General features: G+C 38.5%; 2 protein-coding genes across 2 annotated transcripts; both read right to left on the bottom strand.

The window, feature by feature from the left end:
* Positions 1 to 239: 239 nt before the first annotated feature.
* On the bottom strand, positions 240 to 2,811 carry fev (FEV transcription factor, ETS family member). Its single transcript, XM_042495360.1, has 3 exons — positions 2,763 to 2,811; positions 2,026 to 2,097; positions 240 to 784 (listed from the first exon to the last, which is right to left on the bottom strand). The coding sequence occupies exons 1-3, from the start codon at positions 2,809 to 2,811 to the stop codon at positions 243 to 245; spliced, it is 663 nt and encodes a 220-aa protein (XP_042351294.1). The 3' UTR covers positions 240 to 242.
* Positions 2,812 to 8,610: 5,799 nt separating this feature from the next.
* cryba2b (crystallin, beta A2b) lies at positions 8,611 to 10,818 on the bottom strand. The gene is made up of 4 exons (XM_042494990.1): positions 10,661 to 10,818; positions 9,544 to 9,685; positions 9,133 to 9,275; positions 8,611 to 8,827 (listed from the first exon to the last, which is right to left on the bottom strand). The coding sequence occupies exons 1-4, from the start codon at positions 10,816 to 10,818 to the stop codon at positions 8,680 to 8,682; spliced, it is 591 nt and encodes a 196-aa protein (XP_042350924.1). The 3' UTR covers positions 8,611 to 8,679.
* Positions 10,819 to 21,539: the final 10,721 nt, after the last annotated feature.

Below are 21,539 nucleotides of genomic sequence, written 5' to 3'. Positions count from 1 at the left end.
TGTTTGTTTATGTACAAGCTTTAAGACGTCTTGCTTACATATAACGTCATGAGCATCTACATAATTACATGTTTAAATGTAGCTATGTTGTTAAAACAATCGCTACGCGTCTATGTCTAAAAACATTGATTTCTAACCAAATGAATCCAATATTTTCACCTGCACATGACCAAAACCGACCTTTCGGGGTTCTTTGTCATCACCTTCGTTCGTCTCCAGTTTGTCTAAGGATGCATTTAGAGTCAGTTATAATGATTATTGATGTTAGTCAGACTGTTGATGTTGTTGACACAGCTGATGTGGGACGGAGACACGGTGCCAAAGGGCCCCGGCGGCTGGAGGTTGTGGCTGTGATATAGAGCCGCCGGTGGGGACCCGGGCCAGTAGGAGAAACCCGACGGCCCCACGCCGGGAGCCACGAGGTTTAGTTTGGAAATCCCGGAGAAAGGAATCGGGGAGAAGTTGCCCTGAAACTTGTAGATGGCCTGCTCCGTGGTGGACGGCTGGCACACCTGCGCCAAGCCGTGGAAATCAAACTTGTAGGCGTACCGTTTGCCGTGGACTTTGGTCATGATGTTTTTGTCGTAGTAGTAGCGCAGCGCCCGGCTCAGCTTGTCGTAGTTCATGTTGGGTTTGCTTTTGCGCTCCCCCCATCGCCGAGCCACCTCGTCCGGGTCGATGAGCTTGAACTCGCCGTTGGTTCCCTCCCAGGCGATGCACGACATGTTGGTGCTGTCAGACAGGAGCTCCAGCAGGAACTGCCACAGCTGAATCTGGCCACTGCCTGTTACGGAGTCATATATTTAAGACTTTGTTTGAGGAAAAAATACTAGAAATATTTTGTGAATCCTCATGATATTTAAATTTCGGAAGCAAAATTTAATAGATACAGCATAGTTTTATCACGGCAAAATTGTAGACAAATAGGAAAAATATATATCTTTAGAGACAATTTACTTTAAATTAAAACTGAACAGTTAAAATCTCGAGCACACATTGCCAGCTTGTTGTCATTTTTGAAAGTACAGTTCATCTTGAGCAGATTATTTTACCCTTGGACATTCTTATATTTAAAAGATATCATCCAAATTATTTTTAAAGATTGTGTTTTTGAAATTATTATTACATCATTTGAAAATTAATGTATGTGCTTGTATGGGTGTTAGACACGTCATTTATGTATTTAAAATGACTTGTCAAACATCGTACACACTAATTTAGATTTCTGATTTAAAAACGCCGCTTTGTGTTGCACTTTTGCACTTGGAACTGTAAGAGGCGTTCATGCCCGTTTAAGTCCATTAGCTCTCCATCACAGTGTAATTAAATCAGCGACAATAAGCTGTGAGTGGAAGGCAGTTATTCTGTTAATAAACTCTTTTTTTCTAAGTTATTCTTTTAATTTTATTATTCTTATTATTCAATTATTATTTTATTTTTTTTACAATACTTAGGCTATCTGCGAATCTATGCATTTGGTTTTGAGCCTAAAGATGGATGAGACAAATTTTGAGACACAATAATTTCTTGTACAAAGCTTGTTAATGGGTAACGAGAAAAAACTCTCATTCATTGAAAACAAATGATATTTTATCCGTGAACAAAAAAATGCAAATGATGCAGCTGCAAAATGGTAGAATGAATTTAGAAATTCAGCTGTGATTTATTTATTGATTCCACAGATTATGAATTAGACCTCGAACAGAAACAAAGAAGAAATTAGCCCCCAACGCATTTTAACCTGCTATAAAAATGTAGGGCATTTTTATAATAATAATAAGATTCACTGGTTTTTTTTTTTACCATTTTATTTAAGTCATTTTTTTACCATAGCCAAAAATTCACAAGCTTTGTGTTACTTGGATAAAATGACTGTCTAAGCTATTTTAATTTTTTTAAATATCAATATTTTCAATTATTGTGTTAAAGAATTGAACGTCGTCTTTCAAACTATAATAAGCTTATTGATATAAAATCACTGCGTCCTTTGTGTGTGCCGGCAGGCCGTTGATTTCATCTCCTTACCTTTTTGTACTCCTGTGTTTATTGGACCCCAAGACGTTCCTTTGCCTTCTTTCAATAGATTTTCTGTTGGATCTGTAATCAAAAGAGAAATATTGTCAACATCATCAGCTGCTCATCCATCCTGTCGGGGTGCACGCCCGTTATGTATTTCATATCTGCTATAAATTATCCATTTTAGGAAGACATTCAGGGTGCTTTTATAATTTCATCTTGGTTTGCTGCAACAGTTTAATTTATGTTTAGGATGTTGTAGATAATAATGCCACATTGGAGGCCAATTTGAATTAAATCAACTTTAGAGACGGATTTCTTTTCTTTTTTTTATGTGTTCAGGTGAAAAAAAATCCTTATAGAGCAGCTGTAAAAATGTTCAAAGATGTAAAACTAAGCAAACCGATTCAGACTAAAATAAAATATTTTAAAAAATGAAAAAAAAAAAAATCTCTAGAAAATATAAAAATGATCAAAATCCTAATTGTATCCTCGTCCTGCCGCAGTCTAATGCAAGAAAGCGTGTCGTCTTTGCGGTCTCCTCTCCGGGAAGCCAGGAAACGCGTCCAGGAAAAAGGATTTCCGATTTCCGACAAAAGAGCAGACGGGCTTTCAGATTGAAAAGGCTGAACAATGCTGTGCCCCAGAGATGGAGCATCACCGCCACCGGGAGACCAACACCCGGCAGAATTTAAAGAATTATAAGCGGCTATTTCTCTATTTCTTAACGGGACAAAATGACGAACCTGAGAGATACATGTTGAACATGAGGTTTCCTCCGCAGTCCTGTCTCATTGTGTTCACTTGTTCAGAATGGGTTGGATTTCATTTCGTTGGTGGCGGAGGAAAAAGATTTTTATTAAACTTTATCTCATAACTGTGATCTGGAATAAATGCGGGTGGACAGATTGAAGTTTCCAGGCAACTGTCACTGGCCCCCATCTCTGAGACAATATTCAGACAGCAATTTCCCCTGGTGCATTGCTTTAATTAAAAGAGCAATTTACCTCTGTCAGCCCGCCTGGTGCCCACAATAAAAAGAGGCCGATAGAAATTCGGCCCTTATCAATCCACCATCACAGTTTAATAAAGTTTCCGCGTTAAGATCTGAGTTTCTATGGTGAATTGAAGTGTTTGACATGGAAACCAGTTCAGATCCTCCTCACTTTTCCGCCTCTTTACCTCTTAGCAAACAACAAAGACCTATTTCATGTCGGAAAAAGAATATTTACCTTGAAGAGTACGCTTCAGTGCGCACGAGAAAGCAAGGACATTTCACCCCCCCAACCTTCTGTTTGTGGGTTTAAAGTTATATAGCCTCAATCTGGGGGTAATGAGGTTGTAACTTTAAAACCATGGCTTCTGATGCTCACTGACGTTATCGTGTCCGCTCATATTTTTCTAATTCTGGTGTTTTTTTAAAAGGCAGTGGACTGTGTGAAGCTTTATGGGCTTTGTTTCCCGTCCTATACTGGCTTGGACTGTACAGGCTGAACATAGCTGTCACTTTCTGTTAGGCCTGTGTATTAGGAGACCATTATAATTATTAGTAAAACAGTGTATTTTTTTAGGTACTGGAGTTTTGCCATTCACAGAGATACACTGTAAAAAGAAACTTTTTGTTTCGACTTAAAACGTTAGTGTCCTGGCTGCCTTAAGATTTTAAGTTGACTGAATTTGAAAAGACAAGTTAAGGTAATTTAGCTTATTCTTGGACCGGGTATACATAATGCACAACAGTTGATATTTTATGAATTAGCACTCCAAGAATGACATTATTTAATCAACATACAGTTTAATCCCATCAGCACATTGGTCACATAATCCCAGTTTTTCAAAATTCGTGGGATATGTATGAATTAGGGTGCATTGCTGTCTGTAGGAAAACATACAGACTTTTTGTCAGCTTGGGTAGTTTTGTAGTGATTCAACTTGTCTTTTTCATTAAACTTAAAAATGTAAGGCTGCCTGGACACCAACTTTTTCATGTTAAAACTAATAGTTTCTTTTTTACAGTACACTCAGAGAAACAAACATTAAATTTGACACATAACATGAGGCCATAGATAAGGCACAACACAGTGATTATATATCATTTTAATAGTTGTAAGAAACTGATTTCTATCACATATACATTTATCAAACAAACTATAATAGTGTTAAGAGTGGACACAGAAAAAAGAAACAATTTTAACTTTAAAAAAAAAGCTAGTGTCCAGGCTGTCGTAAAATCTTAGGTTAACTGAATTTGAGAGGACTTGGTTATTTTGTAATGGTTGAATTTGTCTTCTTAGATTCAGTCAACTTAAAATTTTAAGGCACCCTTGAAACTAACTTTTAAATTTAAAACAAATTAGTTTATTTTGTTGTTGTTGTTGTTGTTTTTACAGTGTGCAGGACTATACTGTGGTAATCCAAAGTCTATTCCTCTGTTCTGAGGCACTTTGTGGTATTTATAAGCAACAAATATAAATTGAATGAGGAAGTTCGTTTTATTTATGTGTGACCAAAAAAAAAAAAATAAAAATGGCATGATAAAGTTTGTCCAGAAGGAGGCAGTGTCCAGGATGATTAATGTTTTAACGTGCTAAATTCAGCATCTTTGGTGTTATTCTGCAGTACTTTCTTCTCTCCCCGTGTGTTTTCTTGTCTATAAATGTGCTGAAAGTGATCTAATCGAGGCAAAAAGGCTATAGAATTATGTTAGAAACACATAAAAAGAGAATATGTTAACACTGACAATGACAGTGACATGAGCATTTTCATTGGAATCTTGCATGGTTTGGCATCTGCTTTGTCTTGTCAAAAATGCAATATATTTGTCATGACATGAAGAGACAGACAGGCTAAACTATGCTACTGCACAACTCCTAAACCTGATTCATTTTCACTTCTGTCAGAATAAATCGATTCTCTAAGCATTCCCTTATTTAGAAAAGGTGGAAATTATTTAAGAAAAAAAAAGTATCATTGTTTCGAAAACATCACTGTATAAACAAGAAATAATAAAGTTACAATACATAGCCCAAGAGAAAATCATCACTTTGCCCTTTATCTTTAATCATATTTTGCATATTTGGCCATCTGTGCTGACTGAAATGAAACCATTTGCTAATGATTCATAATTTAACATTTGCTCTATAATGTTCAGAAAGCATATTGCTTATTTAACTGCAAAGTTATAGCAATATTCACATAATCATGCTTTGTAGAAACATTGTATCAGACAGTAAATGCCTTTGATTGTCCTGTTACATTGCAAAATGTAGTTGCAACATATGTCTTCAAGGGGAGAAAATCTTCAGTGTAGAATTCATTATAGTTGGCTATTATCCGCATGTCCCTTCTCCTGGACTAAAAGCTGGCTTTTGTCAGTCTTAACGTGGCAGCAGTTCCTTATTCGTTGGGCTTTGTAGGTGTGTCTCTGGCGTCCCAGACTTGCTTTAGCTGCCTGTGTCCAAATAAGAGTCGCAGGCAACTTAAAACAAGCCTCGAAAGCTAGACTGTATCCACTGATGCAGTGGTAGAGAAATAGATGGGTAGCCTTCAGTCAGTGTCAAGGCAAGAAATGAACTGACAGAAAAAAAACAAAAAACATCAGAAAAGCATTAATTTGTTCCATTTCTCTGTTTATTAATCATAATATCATATTAGTGATTTAGGCTATATAGTTGAGAATTTATGTCAAAATAGAGTGAACTCAGTATCTGATGGCAGTCTTCAAGTCAAACTAAAGCATGCATGAAGTGAAAGTATATAATCTTGCTTAAATCCCATTAACAAACATTTATCCTTATTTAAGTATGTGTCATTCAGCAGCCTCTGTAGGCTAGTCATTTTGTGACTTGATGAATATGGGCCAAATAGTATTGTTCCATCTGTTTCCAAGACATTTCTTCAATTTTGAAAACCTACTAGAATTCATTTCAGTAAATATATCAGTCATAACACCCTCACTGAATATCAGCTTTCATTAAGAATCAATGCAAAGTTCCTCTGTAAAGCCTTACCTTGGAGCTCTGAGCTGTGCGGCCCACGTAGCTTGCAACCACGAGTTTGCAGCTTTCTGCCCTGCTCAAGTGTCACTCCTCTGTAAGCCACGGTGCAGCTGCTTTAATCAGTCTGCAGAGGAATGTATATTTGAGAAAGGTGTGTGTGCATGGTTACACATTTATTAAAAGATCCTGTTTTTTTTGGGTGTGGGACAGTGAGCCGGTGCAAGCTCGTGGGCGTGTAACACGGAATCCCATGTCCTGGACCGACAGGAGGAGTGTGTGTGGAGGTAAACACACTCCAGGATCCCGGCGTGTGACTTTAAGATAAACATGATGGTGCCACATTACAATAAACAAACAAATGCTAAACCACTAGATTTTTAAAATGCAGCTGTGTAAAATGTTGTAGAAAGGGTATAAATCATCAGAATTAATAAACTAGGGTATTTTTTTTTTTTTTGGTATAGATCAGAGTATATGTCAGAAATGACATGAATTTTGATGGTAATTTCTGGTGTACACACTGTTCAGTACCTCTTTCTAGTGTCAGGTATTTGCGGCTTAAAAGTCTTAACCTGACTGCTCGACCACACCTACAGTATTTCACCACCTTTTTCATTTGTGAGGACATAATAAGGAGAGTTAAAGATAATTTCCCCAAGAGGATCAAAAGAGTATTTCAGATTCTGATTCTCATCGTTTTCACAAAGGTTGGACTGATCAATGTACTATGTCAAACCAGTAATGTTTTGTACATTAACTCATGTCATTGAGAGCATTCACTTTCAATTTGGTGATTTTTCTGATAAACTTGAGTTTGTCATACCTTGCCAGATGGGGAACAGCATTTCACCTCCAAGCCAACTATTGTATTGACTAACAGCAGGACGTCAATACGCAAAACTCAACCAAACTATAGAAACTATGAGAGCTGGTCAAAATAGCACTGCAATCTTATCATTTTCACACATGGCAGTTTTAGCAACACCATAAAAGGAAGAAAACACCCACATAAAAACCATATTTGTGCAGTTTGTGATGAAAGCTGCCTGTGCTTTGATTTTCGCTCAGCTTTTAGAAAGCCTTCGACTAAAAACAGCCACATTTTACCAAATTATTCGATTAATTTATTTTTTATAAAAAAGTTTATTTATAGTTTTTATAGCTTATGTATAAGCATATAATTTTGTCATAGATTGCTACTGACTAGTTTACCAAAAAATAAAAATCATGACGGAGATGGGATTGCTTTTTCAAGTGCTAAACCTACAGCAAATGGCATCATTGTTAATTTAAAATTAGTTCTTAGCATCTTTGAAAACAGGCATATTTCCATCGTGGCAATTTGACCTTGTAAGACCTGATATTCATCAACACAATGCCGGAGTGCCCACTCTCTCCACTTGAATTATTAGCTCACATATAAAATAAAACTTTGGGCTAACTAAGGTAATATTTTGGACATACATGAATTTGACACTAAGTAAGGACAAGGGGCATAAATGAATGGGTTTCATGACTGACTTAGGTTTGTGGTTTATGTTGTGTTTATTTGACGTAATATGTCTTTGCAGTTGTTCTGAGAGCAAAATAATCATCTGATAGGTGGATTATTCAAACAGGGTTCAGGACATCTACTTTTAGTTCATGATGAAAAACACTGCAAGCATGACATTTGTCTCTCAATGGACCTCTGTTGGCCTCTTTAGAATTGTAATGAAACAGTTTAAATAAAGATGACTGCACACATGCCAAATCCAGGGAGAAGCTGGAGTGGCTTTGTCAGTGTCAGCCCGGTGAGGTATTTACAGTTACACTATTGTCCCTCTGTGGCTTTGTTTTGGTTGTTCAGGTCATAATGCTGTGTAAGGTAGGCAAAGCAAGCAAGAGTAAGAGAACTTGAATTTATTCTATTTTCTAAAGGCGATTCACATTAAATGTTCTTCTAAATGTGTATGTGTTTGTTGAGTACTTGATTAGACAGACAGTGCATGGTTTCATAATAGCCAACCAGATGATCTTTTGCTTTTTGTCACAGCTCCTCGCTTACCGTTGTCACAGGCGAAGAATAAATAATAGAAACAAATGTGATCTCGTGCTCTTGTTTATTGGAAATAAGAATACAGTCTGACAAGAACAATGTTTCACATCCTAAATCCTAACAAAGAGCTTTGAATTAAATTTTTCCCATGTATGTTCACTAAAAAGCTAAATATGTTCTTAAAATAAATACAAAGCAAAAACTATCTCTGATGACAGCCTGCTCTATGAAGCTAGAAGAGAATAAGGGGCTCTGAGTTAGCAAAGCTTGTGCACCTGTGCTATGACCATCATAACCAAGATGCAAAATGATTGACAGCCTTTCGTAGCCAATCAGATTTTGACTGATTTAATTATGGTGATCATTTTCATGATAAAAAGAAAAAGGAATACCGACAAACAGTCTCTAGTTTTGAAGAAAAGCCTTTATTTCCTATTTCAAGAACATGCTTTAGCATGGTAGAAGAAGTAGGTACTTAGATATCCATACATGCAGAGCCACAGAGAGATAGAAAGAGTTTGTCCATCTACTGTTCTGTGACAGCGGTCTGTCCGGGGTTTAAGTTGAGGAAGGGGTTCAGGAAGAGTTTGTTTTTTCCACGTTGGGTCAGGCAGGCAGAGTGAAGGCTTAGTGCTGGATCCTACGAATGGACTGCACCTGGTTGGTGTGAGCCTGGGTGCTGAACTCGTTGTAGTTTCTGTACTCTCCTTGGTGTCTGTCCCTCTCCAGGATGTACTGGTAGCCACGGTAACCAGGGAACTGGTAGGCCACCCAGCTGCAGAGAGGGAGCGGGTGAGTCAAGGACAAATCACAGAATATTAAATATCATTATAACAGACATCTATTTCAGTCTTTTTTTTCATTATAACAGACATCTATTTCAGTCTTTTTTTCAGTTTTTTTTCAGTAAAATTACAGTTAAATCCACTAAAATTACAGTTTGATGTTCACCTTGTAGCCAAACGTTTGCTAATGGCATCGTATGTTTTGATCAAAGTTTTAGGTGCTGATTGCGTGCTGTAAAAGAGAAATGCAAGAGCCAAAGATAGCAATAAGTTGAGAGGAAGAGCTATAACTTACGCTCCGGAGTTGACTTTGATAGAGGGCACCTCCTTGCTGCACCAGCCCATGGCCTGTAGGGAGGGGTAGTCATCGCACATCTCGAACTTACGGCCCTGGAAGTCCTCACACTCATACAGGGTCACCTTGCTGTCACTGTGGTTCTGCAGAGAGAAGCGGAGCAGGGGAGTGAGCCCAAGTATAGCAGTTCAATTCAATTCAATTTGCCAATTTGCTTTAAAGCCTCAGATACAATTAAATGATGATATAATTAAATACAAAAAAAAAAAATAGAATCAATAATGGTATTCAAATCAACAGCAATCCATTGGATTAAAAAAAATAGATGCAAAAATAAAAAGAGCAAGAATATCTTGTTAACAGAAACTGACTGGTGAACAAAAAAAAGGGAGGATATATGTGGTAACTTACAGCGCACTTGATGGGTCTGAAGGAAAGCATGTGCTCGGTTCTGTAGCTGCTGTTTCCACTCCAGGCCTCGTAGCGAGGGTAGTCTCCCTTCTCCAGAATAAACTGCTGTCCCTGGAACTCTGGGTACTCATAACCCACCCAACTAGACAGTGGAAAAATGAGACAGACAAGAGGGGAAAGAGAACAGAAAGGGGATAAATGTTGAGGTTAAATGAGTAGGCAGTGAATAAAATGTATGAAAAGAAAGGAAAGGAAATATATTAATGAAATACAAACAGAACACAATGATAAACCACTAAATGCAAAGTAGTGTTAGTATAACTACACTGAAACTGTCATTTTCGTTAGACAATAGAGTCCGACGCCCAAAGAATGGCCTGGAGTGAAAACAACATGCAGTGTCTTTTGTCACTGCAAGCACAAAGCAAACATTAAATACTGCTACTGCTGCTGCTGCGGCTGCGGCTGCGGCTGCACCCAGGGCTTTTTATCTGATCGTCAGTCAGTCAGTCAACCATTCTGGCTCACAGCCGGCAGCTGCACACAGCCAATTCATATCGCAACAGGGATACACTTGGATGCATGCGCACACACAAGTAGATGATACATGCCAAGTGGCAATGCAATAACACCGTAAGCTGTAATTTGTGGTTTTTGATATTCTGCCTTTTCTATTTGTTGAGAAGCATTTGATTAATGTGTGCTTTAATCAAGCTTTTTCAAGCTGATAAAATAAGAGCAGCCAGAGAATATAATGGGATTTTATTAGATATTGTTAAAGGGCAAAAACGGCATGGTTTAAAGCAGCAATAAGATACTTCAGACTCAAGACCAACATACTATGAAAATAAAACTCAGTGCAAACTACAATATCAACTACATGCTATCAATCATTGACTCGAGTCTGCCCTTATCATAAAGACTTGAATATGTGCAAACATAGTAAAATGAATCTCATATTAAAGTAGATACAGAAACGGGATAAATGCAGTACTTATTATTGTACACACAAAGGCCAAATAAAATTAAGAAGAGGTCAAGAGGTGAAAGTGAACTGCTTTCAAAAGATGCAGAACTTCAAGATTGAAGAAAAAAATGACCAACAATGTGGACTTACGGTCCATTCTCAACCTTGATGGAGCGGATCTTGTTGAAGCCCCTCTCCATGATGTTCTGGCACTCCAGCATGAACTCACAGCGCTTTCCCTGGAAGTTCTCCTCCTCCCAGACTGTGATCTTGAACTGGCCCATCTGCTCCATCTGTTGAGTGTTCATGGCTGCTGCTTCTCCCTTAGGGGTTACTCTCTATGAAAAAAGGTAGAATAGTGTAAAAAAATTGTTAATAGATGGACATAAATCATGACAAGACCCATGTAAAACAGATACTACTATAGTTTTAATCCAATAAAATTATGCTGGCATTTATCTAAATCAACTCACAACTGCAATTTTTGTTTTTTAGTTTGATGAAAAGTAACATTTTATAAGGTTCTAAAAAAAAAAAAAAAAAAAGCTGCACCAATGCCATTCTATTTAGAGAAAATGAATGCACCTTTACTCTGGGAAAGGTCCCTTTCAAAATGTGTCATAAGAAGTGAAACATCCTACACATTATCTTTTTTCTATTTCTCCACAGCAGGTATTTGTCTCTGTTTCCATTAAGGAGGTTCAATCAGTAACCGCAGACATGTCTCCTGCCCATAAATTGGGCTGTAACTGCTGTTATATTAAGCAAAAGGTCTAGCTTAAAAGCATACATGCCATCTCCTCTGGAGTCTTTTGCTCAAAGAATTTCTAACACTAGTAGCTACTTAGCTCAATTTCTTTGCTTTTAAAGATGTAAAGCAAAACATCACATTACTGCATTGAGAAAAATGTTTTCATGATGTTTACAGACCAAAAACACAAGCACACCAGTAAGGCATCATCTTGCTAGCTCTACCTTATAAAAGGCTGATGAGGTTTCAATCATTTCAACCTAAAAGCAGCAAAAAGAGGCTTCTATTTTTTTTACTTCTAAGCAAATCTCACATAAAGTGCGTCCAAAGCTGTCTATCTATCAAGATGGGCAGCATCTTGGTGGCTGTCGAGCTCCACCCCAGTACACATAGCTGTCCCCTGATTGCAGTTTCTTAGCTGAGTCTGAGGCAGTGTGTTGATATACTTACAGACAGTACTGAGGTGGGACAGATCCAGTATAATCAATGTCGGGGGAGAGACCCTCGCCTGTGTTTTTATAGGGCCGGGCCCCCTGGACGCGCGCCACTCCATTTGCCCAGCAGCCTTGCACACTCAGCAGCTGAGCGGGCCAGCTGAAAGGGGAGCATTAGCCTCGCGCTTTGTCGAGGCTCCAGAGCACCATTGTCCTCAGAGCCCCAAACTAACTTAGTCATCAATATGGCAGCCAGGGTCAGAGGCAAACGGACCCGGGTCTATACAATGGCAACGCACTGACACAACAGTTTGATTGGTGTGGCAGGATAATAGACACATTCTGCAAGTTGATCCCCTCTCTCTGTCTCTCTCTCTCTCTGTCTCTCTGCTGAAGGTAAACTGGGTCCTAAACTAGACGTGGAGAAAAGGCCCAAGGCATCCCACGCAAAGGCGATGACAAGTGTTAGTTTCATCCAGAGGGCATCCTCATCGCTTTCTTTTCCAGTGGTTGATCTGAGAGAGTCACCTGCAGTGAAAAGCTTCAGTATAATTTTACTTTCTGACTGGTGGGAAATCCAGGCTATACTCTTTTGCATTGGCACACATATTGGTTTAAAATGTGTTGGCTTTCGAAATCACATGGGATCACCCCCCAAATATAGGCCTACAGTGTGCTACATAATGTCATAGGGCTCATATAGGTAGGAGTACATCATACTGTCCATTCTAAAGAAAGATAGTAGTGTACTCTATAGCTTTGGTAGCCTATGCTTCCAACCATACCTCTGCTCTGGTGGTACTGAACAAAGAAAATTGTAAAGAAATAAAAAGCTTTCAGGGAGAATAATCATGAATTTTAAATATAGGGTTGGGGTAATTAAGGCTGAGTTGAGAAATAGAATACAGTATCTAATATCGGAAAACAACACAACACAGTAAGTGCCTGATGTTTTTATTTTAAAATGATTCCAATTTTAAATGTCCATGATTTCTTTAACCATAATTATATATAAATATAAATTACAGTTATTTTAAAGACTCTCTTGAACAAATCAAATCTTGTTGTATTTTTTTTCCTGTATTACATTTTAAAAAGTATCAGTAGCATTAATAAATTAAATGTTGTACAGTCATGGTTACTATATTGTTAGAGCTGTGATTTAAACCAAGAGTGATGCCAGGATCCAGTTTTCGTGTCAGTTCTCCCATTTCTACATTTGCTTATAGATTTGCCTTCAATGTTACATTTCAGCAAACAGCTATGAGGGAAGAATTACACCATGAATGCAAACCATCTCACAGTCATGGACTATATTGTTTTTTGTGTTGATGAACTTAATATTTTTGGTTTTGTTTCTTGCTTTGTGAAAAGTCACTATCACAACGTCAATTTCACTCCTATGATATGATATATACTGTATGATTGGATTCTGGAAACAAACTAAGAAATACATATGATAGCTTAGTGTGCACTGACTGAATATTGGGAAACCATTAGTTCTGAACCACGTTTGCAGTTTAAAGATCCCTTTCTGAGTGAATGCACATTTGTTATATTTTTACATTTTTTATTTTTTTTTCATATAGCATGTTTTGTAATGTTTAAATACACACAATATCCACTGTGTTGTGACAAAGACAGGAATTTAGAGATGTTTTTTTCCTTCATCATTGGTGACATCTAGTGGCAAAGAAATGTATTACATTCAGATTGGCACTGACATGTAAAACTGACCTGCTCTGTTTAAAACAACAGTTATTAATATAAGCATTAATATACAAACACACTGATGATTTAATACATATAGACACTAGCCAGCTCAGCAGTTATTAAAAAGAGCTTACAAAGGACTGTTTGAAGGTTAATATTTGGTTCAGGTTAGAGTAAGGGTTAAGGTAGATGAGGGGCTTGGAAAAACATTATGTCAACGAGGGTCCTCACAATGATATAGATACAGGGATGTGTGTGTATGTGTGTGTGTTCGGTGTGCATGTGTTGTCCACTTGTGGGCATGTGTGAGGTCTTTACTTGTGTGAACAGCTTTCTCATTGTCTTCAGTTAACCCATTCATTGTTCTTGTCTGTGCATGTGTGTGTGTGTGTGTGTGTGTGTGTGAGTGTTTGTGTGTGTGTGTGTGTGTGTGTCACCAGGGGCTTGCCCCCAGAGCAGGTGATGGGCAGGTGAAAGGACAGGCTCATATAGACACAGATGTCGCGTGTGTGTATTTGTGTGTATTATGCATCCGCTTACAAAAGCACAAAGACACATACACACACACACCTACATACACACATACGTTTATATGTATGTAGACTCACTAAGTAGTTCAGATAGTAGCTCACATACGAAGGTCTTTCATCTTTCATCACCAGGTCTGATAACATAGATCAGCTGGTGATTGTTACCCTCGTGTGCATAAATGCACTCACTTACACACACACACACACACACACACACACACACACACACACATACAGCTCATTTCCCTGTTAAATACAGCTGAGGGGTATTTGCATGTGTCAGAGACAGTGTAGTCCTGTACAGAGCCAGTACAGTTCTGCTTTGAATCCTTATCTTGCCATATGAAAAAACCTCCCATTCATTTCTACTTACTGATCACATGACATATCTACTGGTCACTGTTTTATATCACTGAGGAAGCATAGGATCTCAAGTTGAAGACATTCATGTGCATCTTTTTTTATGGGGCAGACTTGTGAGTCACTTAAAAAAGAAGTCCTTTACCTTATTCAACACCCACATGGGTCTGATGCTTGCAGCAGATCAAAGGTCGATCTATACATTCGACTCAGTCAGTCAAATGTAAATGTAAATATTAAAACACAATGAATAGTGGCCTCCTAATTGTTTGCCAAGCAGCCATGTACTAGGATCTGATTGTGCTCAGGACAGGAGCTAATTTTATATACCAGGTGTATCGAATATGGCGCAAACACTGCTCCATCATGATTTAATCTTCAACTCAAAAGTAATGATAAATCACAATGAAAGGATCTATATTTGGCACACAGCTCTCAACATGGAGGAGGCTGTGCTGGACATGGATGTACAAAGACAACGGGAAACAGTGTTGGAGGAAGGGCCTCAGTTGTGCACAACCTGGATCTTCCACATCGCTGGGCTCATAGAGCACGTGTACCAGAGACTTCATCTGCCAAGCAGCTAACTTCTGCAGGCCCAGCTGGCTACTTATGGTTTAGAGCTCGGCCAACTTGAATGGGGATAGAATCATTTCATTACGTGGCTTTTCCAGGTGATCAAAATGTTATTGGACCGACCGATCAAATCCAGGTTGTGAAACAAGTCATTTCATTGGGTGTTGTGACCAACCTCCGAGGCTGAAAAATGAAGCCAATGCAGAATAAATCCTCATAGACCCCCATGTTAAAAGGCACAAATTTACAATAGAAATAAACATGTTTACAGCCTGTTTCAACAGCTTTTGGTCTCTAAAGCTACAAAGCTTTCAACATTCATGACAAGTGTATGGGAGTGAATTTTATTTATAACTCAGTTACGCATATTAAAGGGTGGAGATACTTAAGTGACAGGCTGTTGCTACAGGCTATGAATCAGATCCACCTCTTGCTCCTCCATAGATCAAGCCTTTTGTTCTAATATTGTCCTTCTGGCTTAAACAAACCAAGATGGAGACTCAAGGCTTCAAAATGGCAGTCCACACACCAATAGGTGACATTATGGTAGTTACGTAAATTATTTAGACATGATGATTGTGATGCTCAAAAAATGTATCCACTGATTTGCGGATGTCTCTCTCTTAATACAAGGCCTCACACTTTCACTCAAGCCAGCATACTCTGCTCAGGGGGAAAAAAAATATATATTATTCATGTATTTATTAAAAGTAAAATTAAACATATATAGCTCGATGTTTGAAAACAACATTTTGCCACTCAAACATTTTCATATAATAAAATTAATTTTTTTGTACTTGCATAGATTGGTTCGGAGGGCAGGAAGTCTGTTAACATTGCTGAGAGAGTTTTGTTTTGTGGGTCAGTGTGAGGCCGAACTATTTGAATAGTCAGTGAATGCACCTGCACGCACACACAAACGTGTTTGCATGCAAGAACACACATACACACACGCGCACACACACACAAGTGACTCATTATAAATCTGCACGCTGACACACATACAAACACACACACAGTGACACACAGATTGCACTGAATAAATGCCCTCCTTCAGGTGGAAGGTCACCATGGAGACTAATCCAGGTAAGGGTGATGTGAGCAGGACATCTGCTCGTACCGCCTCCACTTGTCCTCGCTGATCTCTGCGTGGACACCCAAGCAGCTGGATTTACCTGCAGAAAAAAACATGGAGAATTACTAAGTGGATGATAATATGTTCTGTGTGGGTGTTAATGAGTTATCACTGTGGAGGCTGACAGGCACATAGAAAGACAATCAGTATTGAATTGTGATGACAGACACACATAAACGCACACATTGCAGGTGGCAGATAGATGTTCAAGCAGACAGGACATACACATGGGAGACTATTTTTGCTTGGCATAGTTAGACAAGCAGGAGCAAGAATATTTGGCAATCATACTTGCTGCTATGTATTGATTTCCTTTTTCTAAAATATTTTTTTTTACTGTGATTATTAGTCATTAATACAAGATTCTCTTAATTGTGTTTCTGCATAATCGAGATTACCTTGCATCTTGTTGAGATATTTTTTCTGAGAGATTCAAATGTTGATTTATTGTTATTGTCTCTATTATATTCCTCACCATCATTGCACTCTATAATCAGTATTATCAAAAAGTCAAAGTAAGTAGTAGCCAACCAGGAGAGGGAACAAGCCTTAAGCATTTGCATGACTCTTCATTATCAGTAACTGTCAGAGGAAACAGCACACAGCCTACAGGCAGCACACACACACACACACACACACACACACACACACACACACACACACACACACACACACAGAGAGAGCCTCTGGGAAGCACTCTCTTTACCATTTATTGATAGCAGCAAACAGTATGGCAGGCCCCACAAATATAATCATGTTGCCGCTGTACAGATACAAACAGTGTTCTTAATGGTGCTGATACAGTGTGGCACAGTTAAGAGGGTCACAGCCAGGGCAGCAGGAGGCCTGAAAAAAGAAAAGGTGTGCTTTGGGGTTTCCTGACAGTCAGGTTCATTTTATTTATATGGGCAGAGCTTTTAATACATACGACTCCCTTTGTCATTTCACCATTGATTCAGATGTGGACAAAACTCTTAAATGGGTAGAAATAAAGAAAGTAGAGCAGTAGAGTTGGGATCGCTCTTTCGGGACAGACAAACAAAGTAGTATAATATTGATAAACAATGACAATAAGAATTTTTTCCAAACTCCATATGTTAAATTATTTGTGTGTATGCTTTCTTTGTTCACAATTAGTTGTCCAAAAGGGTGAAAAATAAATATAGGTGTTTTAATATGAAACTCATTTTAACTTAACAAAAAAATGTCTATTAAGGATGACAGTTGAATGTATTTATTTTGCATGTTTCTGGATACTTTCCAATTGCATGTCCTCAAAAAATGAGACTATAATCAAAAGGTATCAGAATGTTTCTTATGTACAGAAAAATGTCTCCGTCAACAATGTATGCACTGCTACACAATGTCTATGTCTGTCAATGTTGTTCATTTTTCTCATGTTGCTCTGAGAACTCATACAGGGAGAGCTTCATTGTCAAGTCTATTTTAAAGATGACAAATATCACTACAGAGCATTTAATGTAATATTCCCCCCTGTTCTAAACTCTTTTAAATTGGGACTTTCTTATATCAACTTCCACCAAATATGTCTGAGCCTGTCTAAGCCTCCACATTGAATCCTAAAATAATGACTCACTTGCTAACACGGCTCATGGAGCTGGTAGAAAGGGTGTAGCAGCAGCAGCAGGACCAGTTGGGACAGTCTGTTAAAATTGGGGCAAGGTAACCAGGATACTGAGGAGTGTGAGCTTTCCCTTCCTCTGGCTTTAAGCAAATATTGACTAGAGCTTAAAGCAGAGGCAAATAGGCTTTCAGGTAAAGAACGACAGGTTGGGAGGGCTTTCAAATAATGTCTCTCATAAGGTAATGATACCTAAATGAAATGTTTTTTGTTTTGTTTTTGAGATAATAAAAAGTGATAGGGATTTGCAAAGGAAATAAAAACAATTTTAAGGGAATAATCTGCAGGAGGGGGCAAAGGTATTAAAGATATGTAACATCAACTTGAGTATTAGTGACTTCATTGAACACATGCTTTACTGAGTGACAACATATTCCATCACAAACAGGCCAAAATGCCTTGCAAAATTGCTTTTAATTGTATGACATAATATGTTTTATTATTAGACAGTGATTATTGGTGTTTTCGAATTTTCAAGCACAGAAAATTGAGCATTCTTGACTATGCATTTTTTGCACTTTTGTCTGGCCCTAACCCTAACCCTAATAAAAAAAAATTAAAAAATATTTCACATTCAAATTGATTCAGCAGGCAAGTGCTCAATGGTTAAGACAGAACTGTAATCTGTGTGTGTTTTGGCATTGTGAATGACTGTAGCTTTTGAATGAATGTACTAGTTTGACATGGGACTGCAAAAGGGCAGTTTACTCTTTAGTAAGGTGGAGTATTACAGTTGAAACACTAGCTTCAACAATTTATTTTCTCAAATCCAAAACATTCAAACATGTTTCTTCCTCATCTGAAAGCTGGATAAAAGGAGAACACTGTTGTACCTTTAAAAGACACACTAAAGCAGTGAAAGCAAGATATCGTAAATATATGGAACATAAATATGATGACTGATGGCTGAATGCTGCATTAGAGCATCCACATGACAGATGGCCCATATCAGATGTCTGGTGTGTGTGGTTAATGTTTAGTCAATGATTAACAGAAACTGTCATTAAGCCCATCTCTCTACTCCCTGGTGCTCGCCTGCAGCCTCGGTTCATGACGTAAGAGATGGACAGTAATGAATAGTCGGCCAGTGGAAAATGCATGCTGTCAACATGAATGTGCCAATGGTAAAATGATTATCCAAAAAAAAAAAAGCACCAAAGGGAGATACAGAGTTGATCATCCCTTTCCTTGTAAATGTCAACCTTTTTAGTACATACAATACAATATCATCTACATATAAAGGAGAGTACAATGACAGGCTAAAAAATAAACAGTAAATGACCATCCCCTGGACCCGTTGCCAATGTCAGTTACAGCTTTATCAGTCCAGTGATAGAGACAGGTGTGGTTGTTGAAGCAAGCAAGTTGGACACGAACATATGGAGTGATTGAGACTATGAGACTTAATTTTGTATTTACCTTTTAAATAAAAACAAGAGCAAAACATGTTGAGTTTGGACTTTTTAATCTATGAACTCCCTGCCTCGATAACCCGAATCACTGACTCAGTCAACTGAATTCATCTGTAATGATATCTGTGCTTTTCTTTGCAAGACACAAACACCTATCCAATGAATAATCCTTAAAAGTCTACTCAAATGAGTCAAGAAATGACTTTTCTTTGAGTTGTTTTTTTAATAGTTCACCTTTAGAGAAATGTTTGTGGCTCCAGTGGTGAAAGGAACATGTTGTCTAAGCCTAACATGGCTTTCTTTAGAGCATTGCCAGCTGTATGCAAATAAGGCAGTCTATTCAGTGAAATATGCTGTACACCTGGTGCTTCGGTTACTGAAAGTATAAAGTTATCAAGTCCTTAGAGCAATGGTTCTGAAATTATGGCTGTTTTACTGTCTTAGAAATGTACATTTCAGATGGATTTTTCAAGACTTTCATTATCATTTGGCGCACTTTTGCTGCAGCAAGATCTGGCCTTGCCGATTTAGAACGCTTGTACCTGCTTAAAGCAAACTTTTAAAACAAGCTAACCAAAAACAGCACTCCATTGTTTGTCTGAACTGAGGCTTGACAGTGTTAATGATGCAACAGCGATGCTCCAGTGATGATAAAATAAAAACTGTGTCTTTTCCAGTTGCCAACCCGTACCTGCGTAACGCGAGCCGAACGAACAAAACTTCATCTTCAGGTATTGTACGTGAGGCTCAACGTGAAGCAAATACAGACATGAAAAAGTCACAAAAACGATCACAGTGTGACGATGATCCAGAGGGAGAGGTAGTGCGGGTATAACAGCAGGCCTCTATGTTGTCAGGTAACCTTTGGAGGAAGATTTGGGAAAAGTTAGAACACCAAGCAAATGTACATCCTTGAAAGAATGGATTCTCTAAAGGAAATGAACAAAAAAGCCTTACAGCCTACCTTTAGAAGAAGCAAAGAGAGGCCAACATGTGCAAGCTTGGTCAGGTTTGGCTCATCTTTTACGTGCACTGAATGTGTGCTGCTTGTGACAGGTATACACCTTTTATACCTCTACATCTCTCCCTCCCTCTCTCTCTCTCTCTCTCTCTCTCTCTCTCTCGCTCTCTCTCTCTCTCTCCCTCCCCACCCCTCATGGATGAAATGGGCAGAGAGGATCCTCAGGGTGCAGACACCTGTTGCATGGTGCGTTGCTCTGATCTAATATTGACATAAAGGGGGAGGGGTGTGTGTGTCCGTGTGACACGCACACACACACACACACACACACACGCACACACACACACACGCACACACACACACACACACACACACACACACACACACACTCTAAATACATTATTCTTACCAGCCATTTTTCTCCATCCAAATCGCCCTCCCTCCTACACCACTGTGCCAGGCAACGTGTCTGACCTTTGTGCCTGTGTTGATCTGTAAAAAGGAGCATTGTAACGTAGCTAACTGCCGATTCCATTTGCCCCATTCAGTGCCTGTTCGGGCATCATTTCCATATCATATGCCTTGCAAATGACTTTTTGCTGTTGGGTGACTCAGCTTGCCCAACAACTTTGATAAGAAAAAAAAAAGCTTACTGTGGAATTTCCAGGTGTCGTGGCAATGAAATGCTCGGGGTTTGAACTCTTGCTAAAGAGGAAAATCCACCCTGAGACATGTGGAAATATAATTTTGCTATAAATACTCACCAAAATAGGAAATTAGAGGATCCAGACTTGAATTCATGACATTCTGGTGACAGTTTTGGAGTTGGTCCAATGACATTAGTGCCTGACTCTGTGGGCTATTTCTTATTTTATCTGAACGTCCTCTGAACAAGAAAGTCATTGATATTTTTGATTGATTTAATAGTCAGTTAATTCAGTTTGTTTGAATTTAAAAATTAATGATACAAAAAACTATTGATAATTGAAAGGGAAAAAAATGACAACAGAGCCTGTTTCACATAACATGAACAATGATAGTCAGCCAATCAGTGATCTTGTTACTGCTCTGTGGGTTGGACTTCCTTGGTTGCAAATGTACTGCATGTCTTTAAATTAAAGGGACAGTCCTTCAATTTGACACATACAGTTCTCTCATTATCTCCCCCAAGGAGGTAACGTTTTCAGTTCACTTTGTCTGTTTGTCATCAGGATTATGGAAATACTGTTAGCCTCATTGTCATGAAACTTGGTGAAATGGTGTAGCATGGGTCAAGAAAGAATATGTTAAATTTTGGAGCAGATCAAAATCACAGGGTGTATACATAGGTTATTTTTCACTCTGTTGACATTGCGAGATAAGGCATTAGGCCTTAGCAGAGGTCTGCACTCTCTAGTGCCTTTCTAGTTACCTCAAGGATATAATTATGGGAGTTAATGGGCTCCATTTAACTCCCACCTAATATCTGGATGAAATGGGTTATAATGGTTACCCACAGGCCTCCCCCTAAACTCA

This window comes from Plectropomus leopardus, chromosome 10, assembly GCF_008729295.1.
Source record: "Plectropomus leopardus isolate mb chromosome 10, YSFRI_Pleo_2.0, whole genome shotgun sequence".
NCBI classification, from domain to species: domain Eukaryota; kingdom Metazoa; phylum Chordata; class Actinopteri; order Perciformes; family Serranidae; genus Plectropomus; species Plectropomus leopardus.
This window is presented reverse-complemented; position numbering and strand designations above follow the sequence as displayed.

Coding starts and splice junctions, on each gene's coding strand:
- fev (XM_042495360.1), bottom strand. CDS start 2,811: ATGAGACAGGACTGCGGAGGAAACCTCATGTTCAACATGTATCTCTCA. Junction 2,098..2,762: donor GTTCAACATGTATCTCTCAG/GTTCGTCATTTT, acceptor TTTTGATTACAG/ATCCAACAGAAAATCTATTG. Junction 785..2,025: donor AAACACAGGAGTACAAAAAG/GTAAGGAGATGA, acceptor ACTCCGTAACAG/GCAGTGGCCAGATTCAGCTG.
- cryba2b (XM_042494990.1), bottom strand. CDS start 10,818: ATGAACACTCAACAGATGGAGCAGATGGGCCAGTTCAAGATCACAGTC. Junction 9,276..9,543: donor TCAGACCCATCAAGTGCGCT/GTAAGTTACCAC, acceptor TTCTCTCTGCAG/AACCACAGTGACAGCAAGGT. Junction 8,828..9,132: donor ATCAAAGTCAACTCCGGAGC/GTAAGTTATAGC, acceptor CCCTCTCTGCAG/CTGGGTGGCCTACCAGTTCC.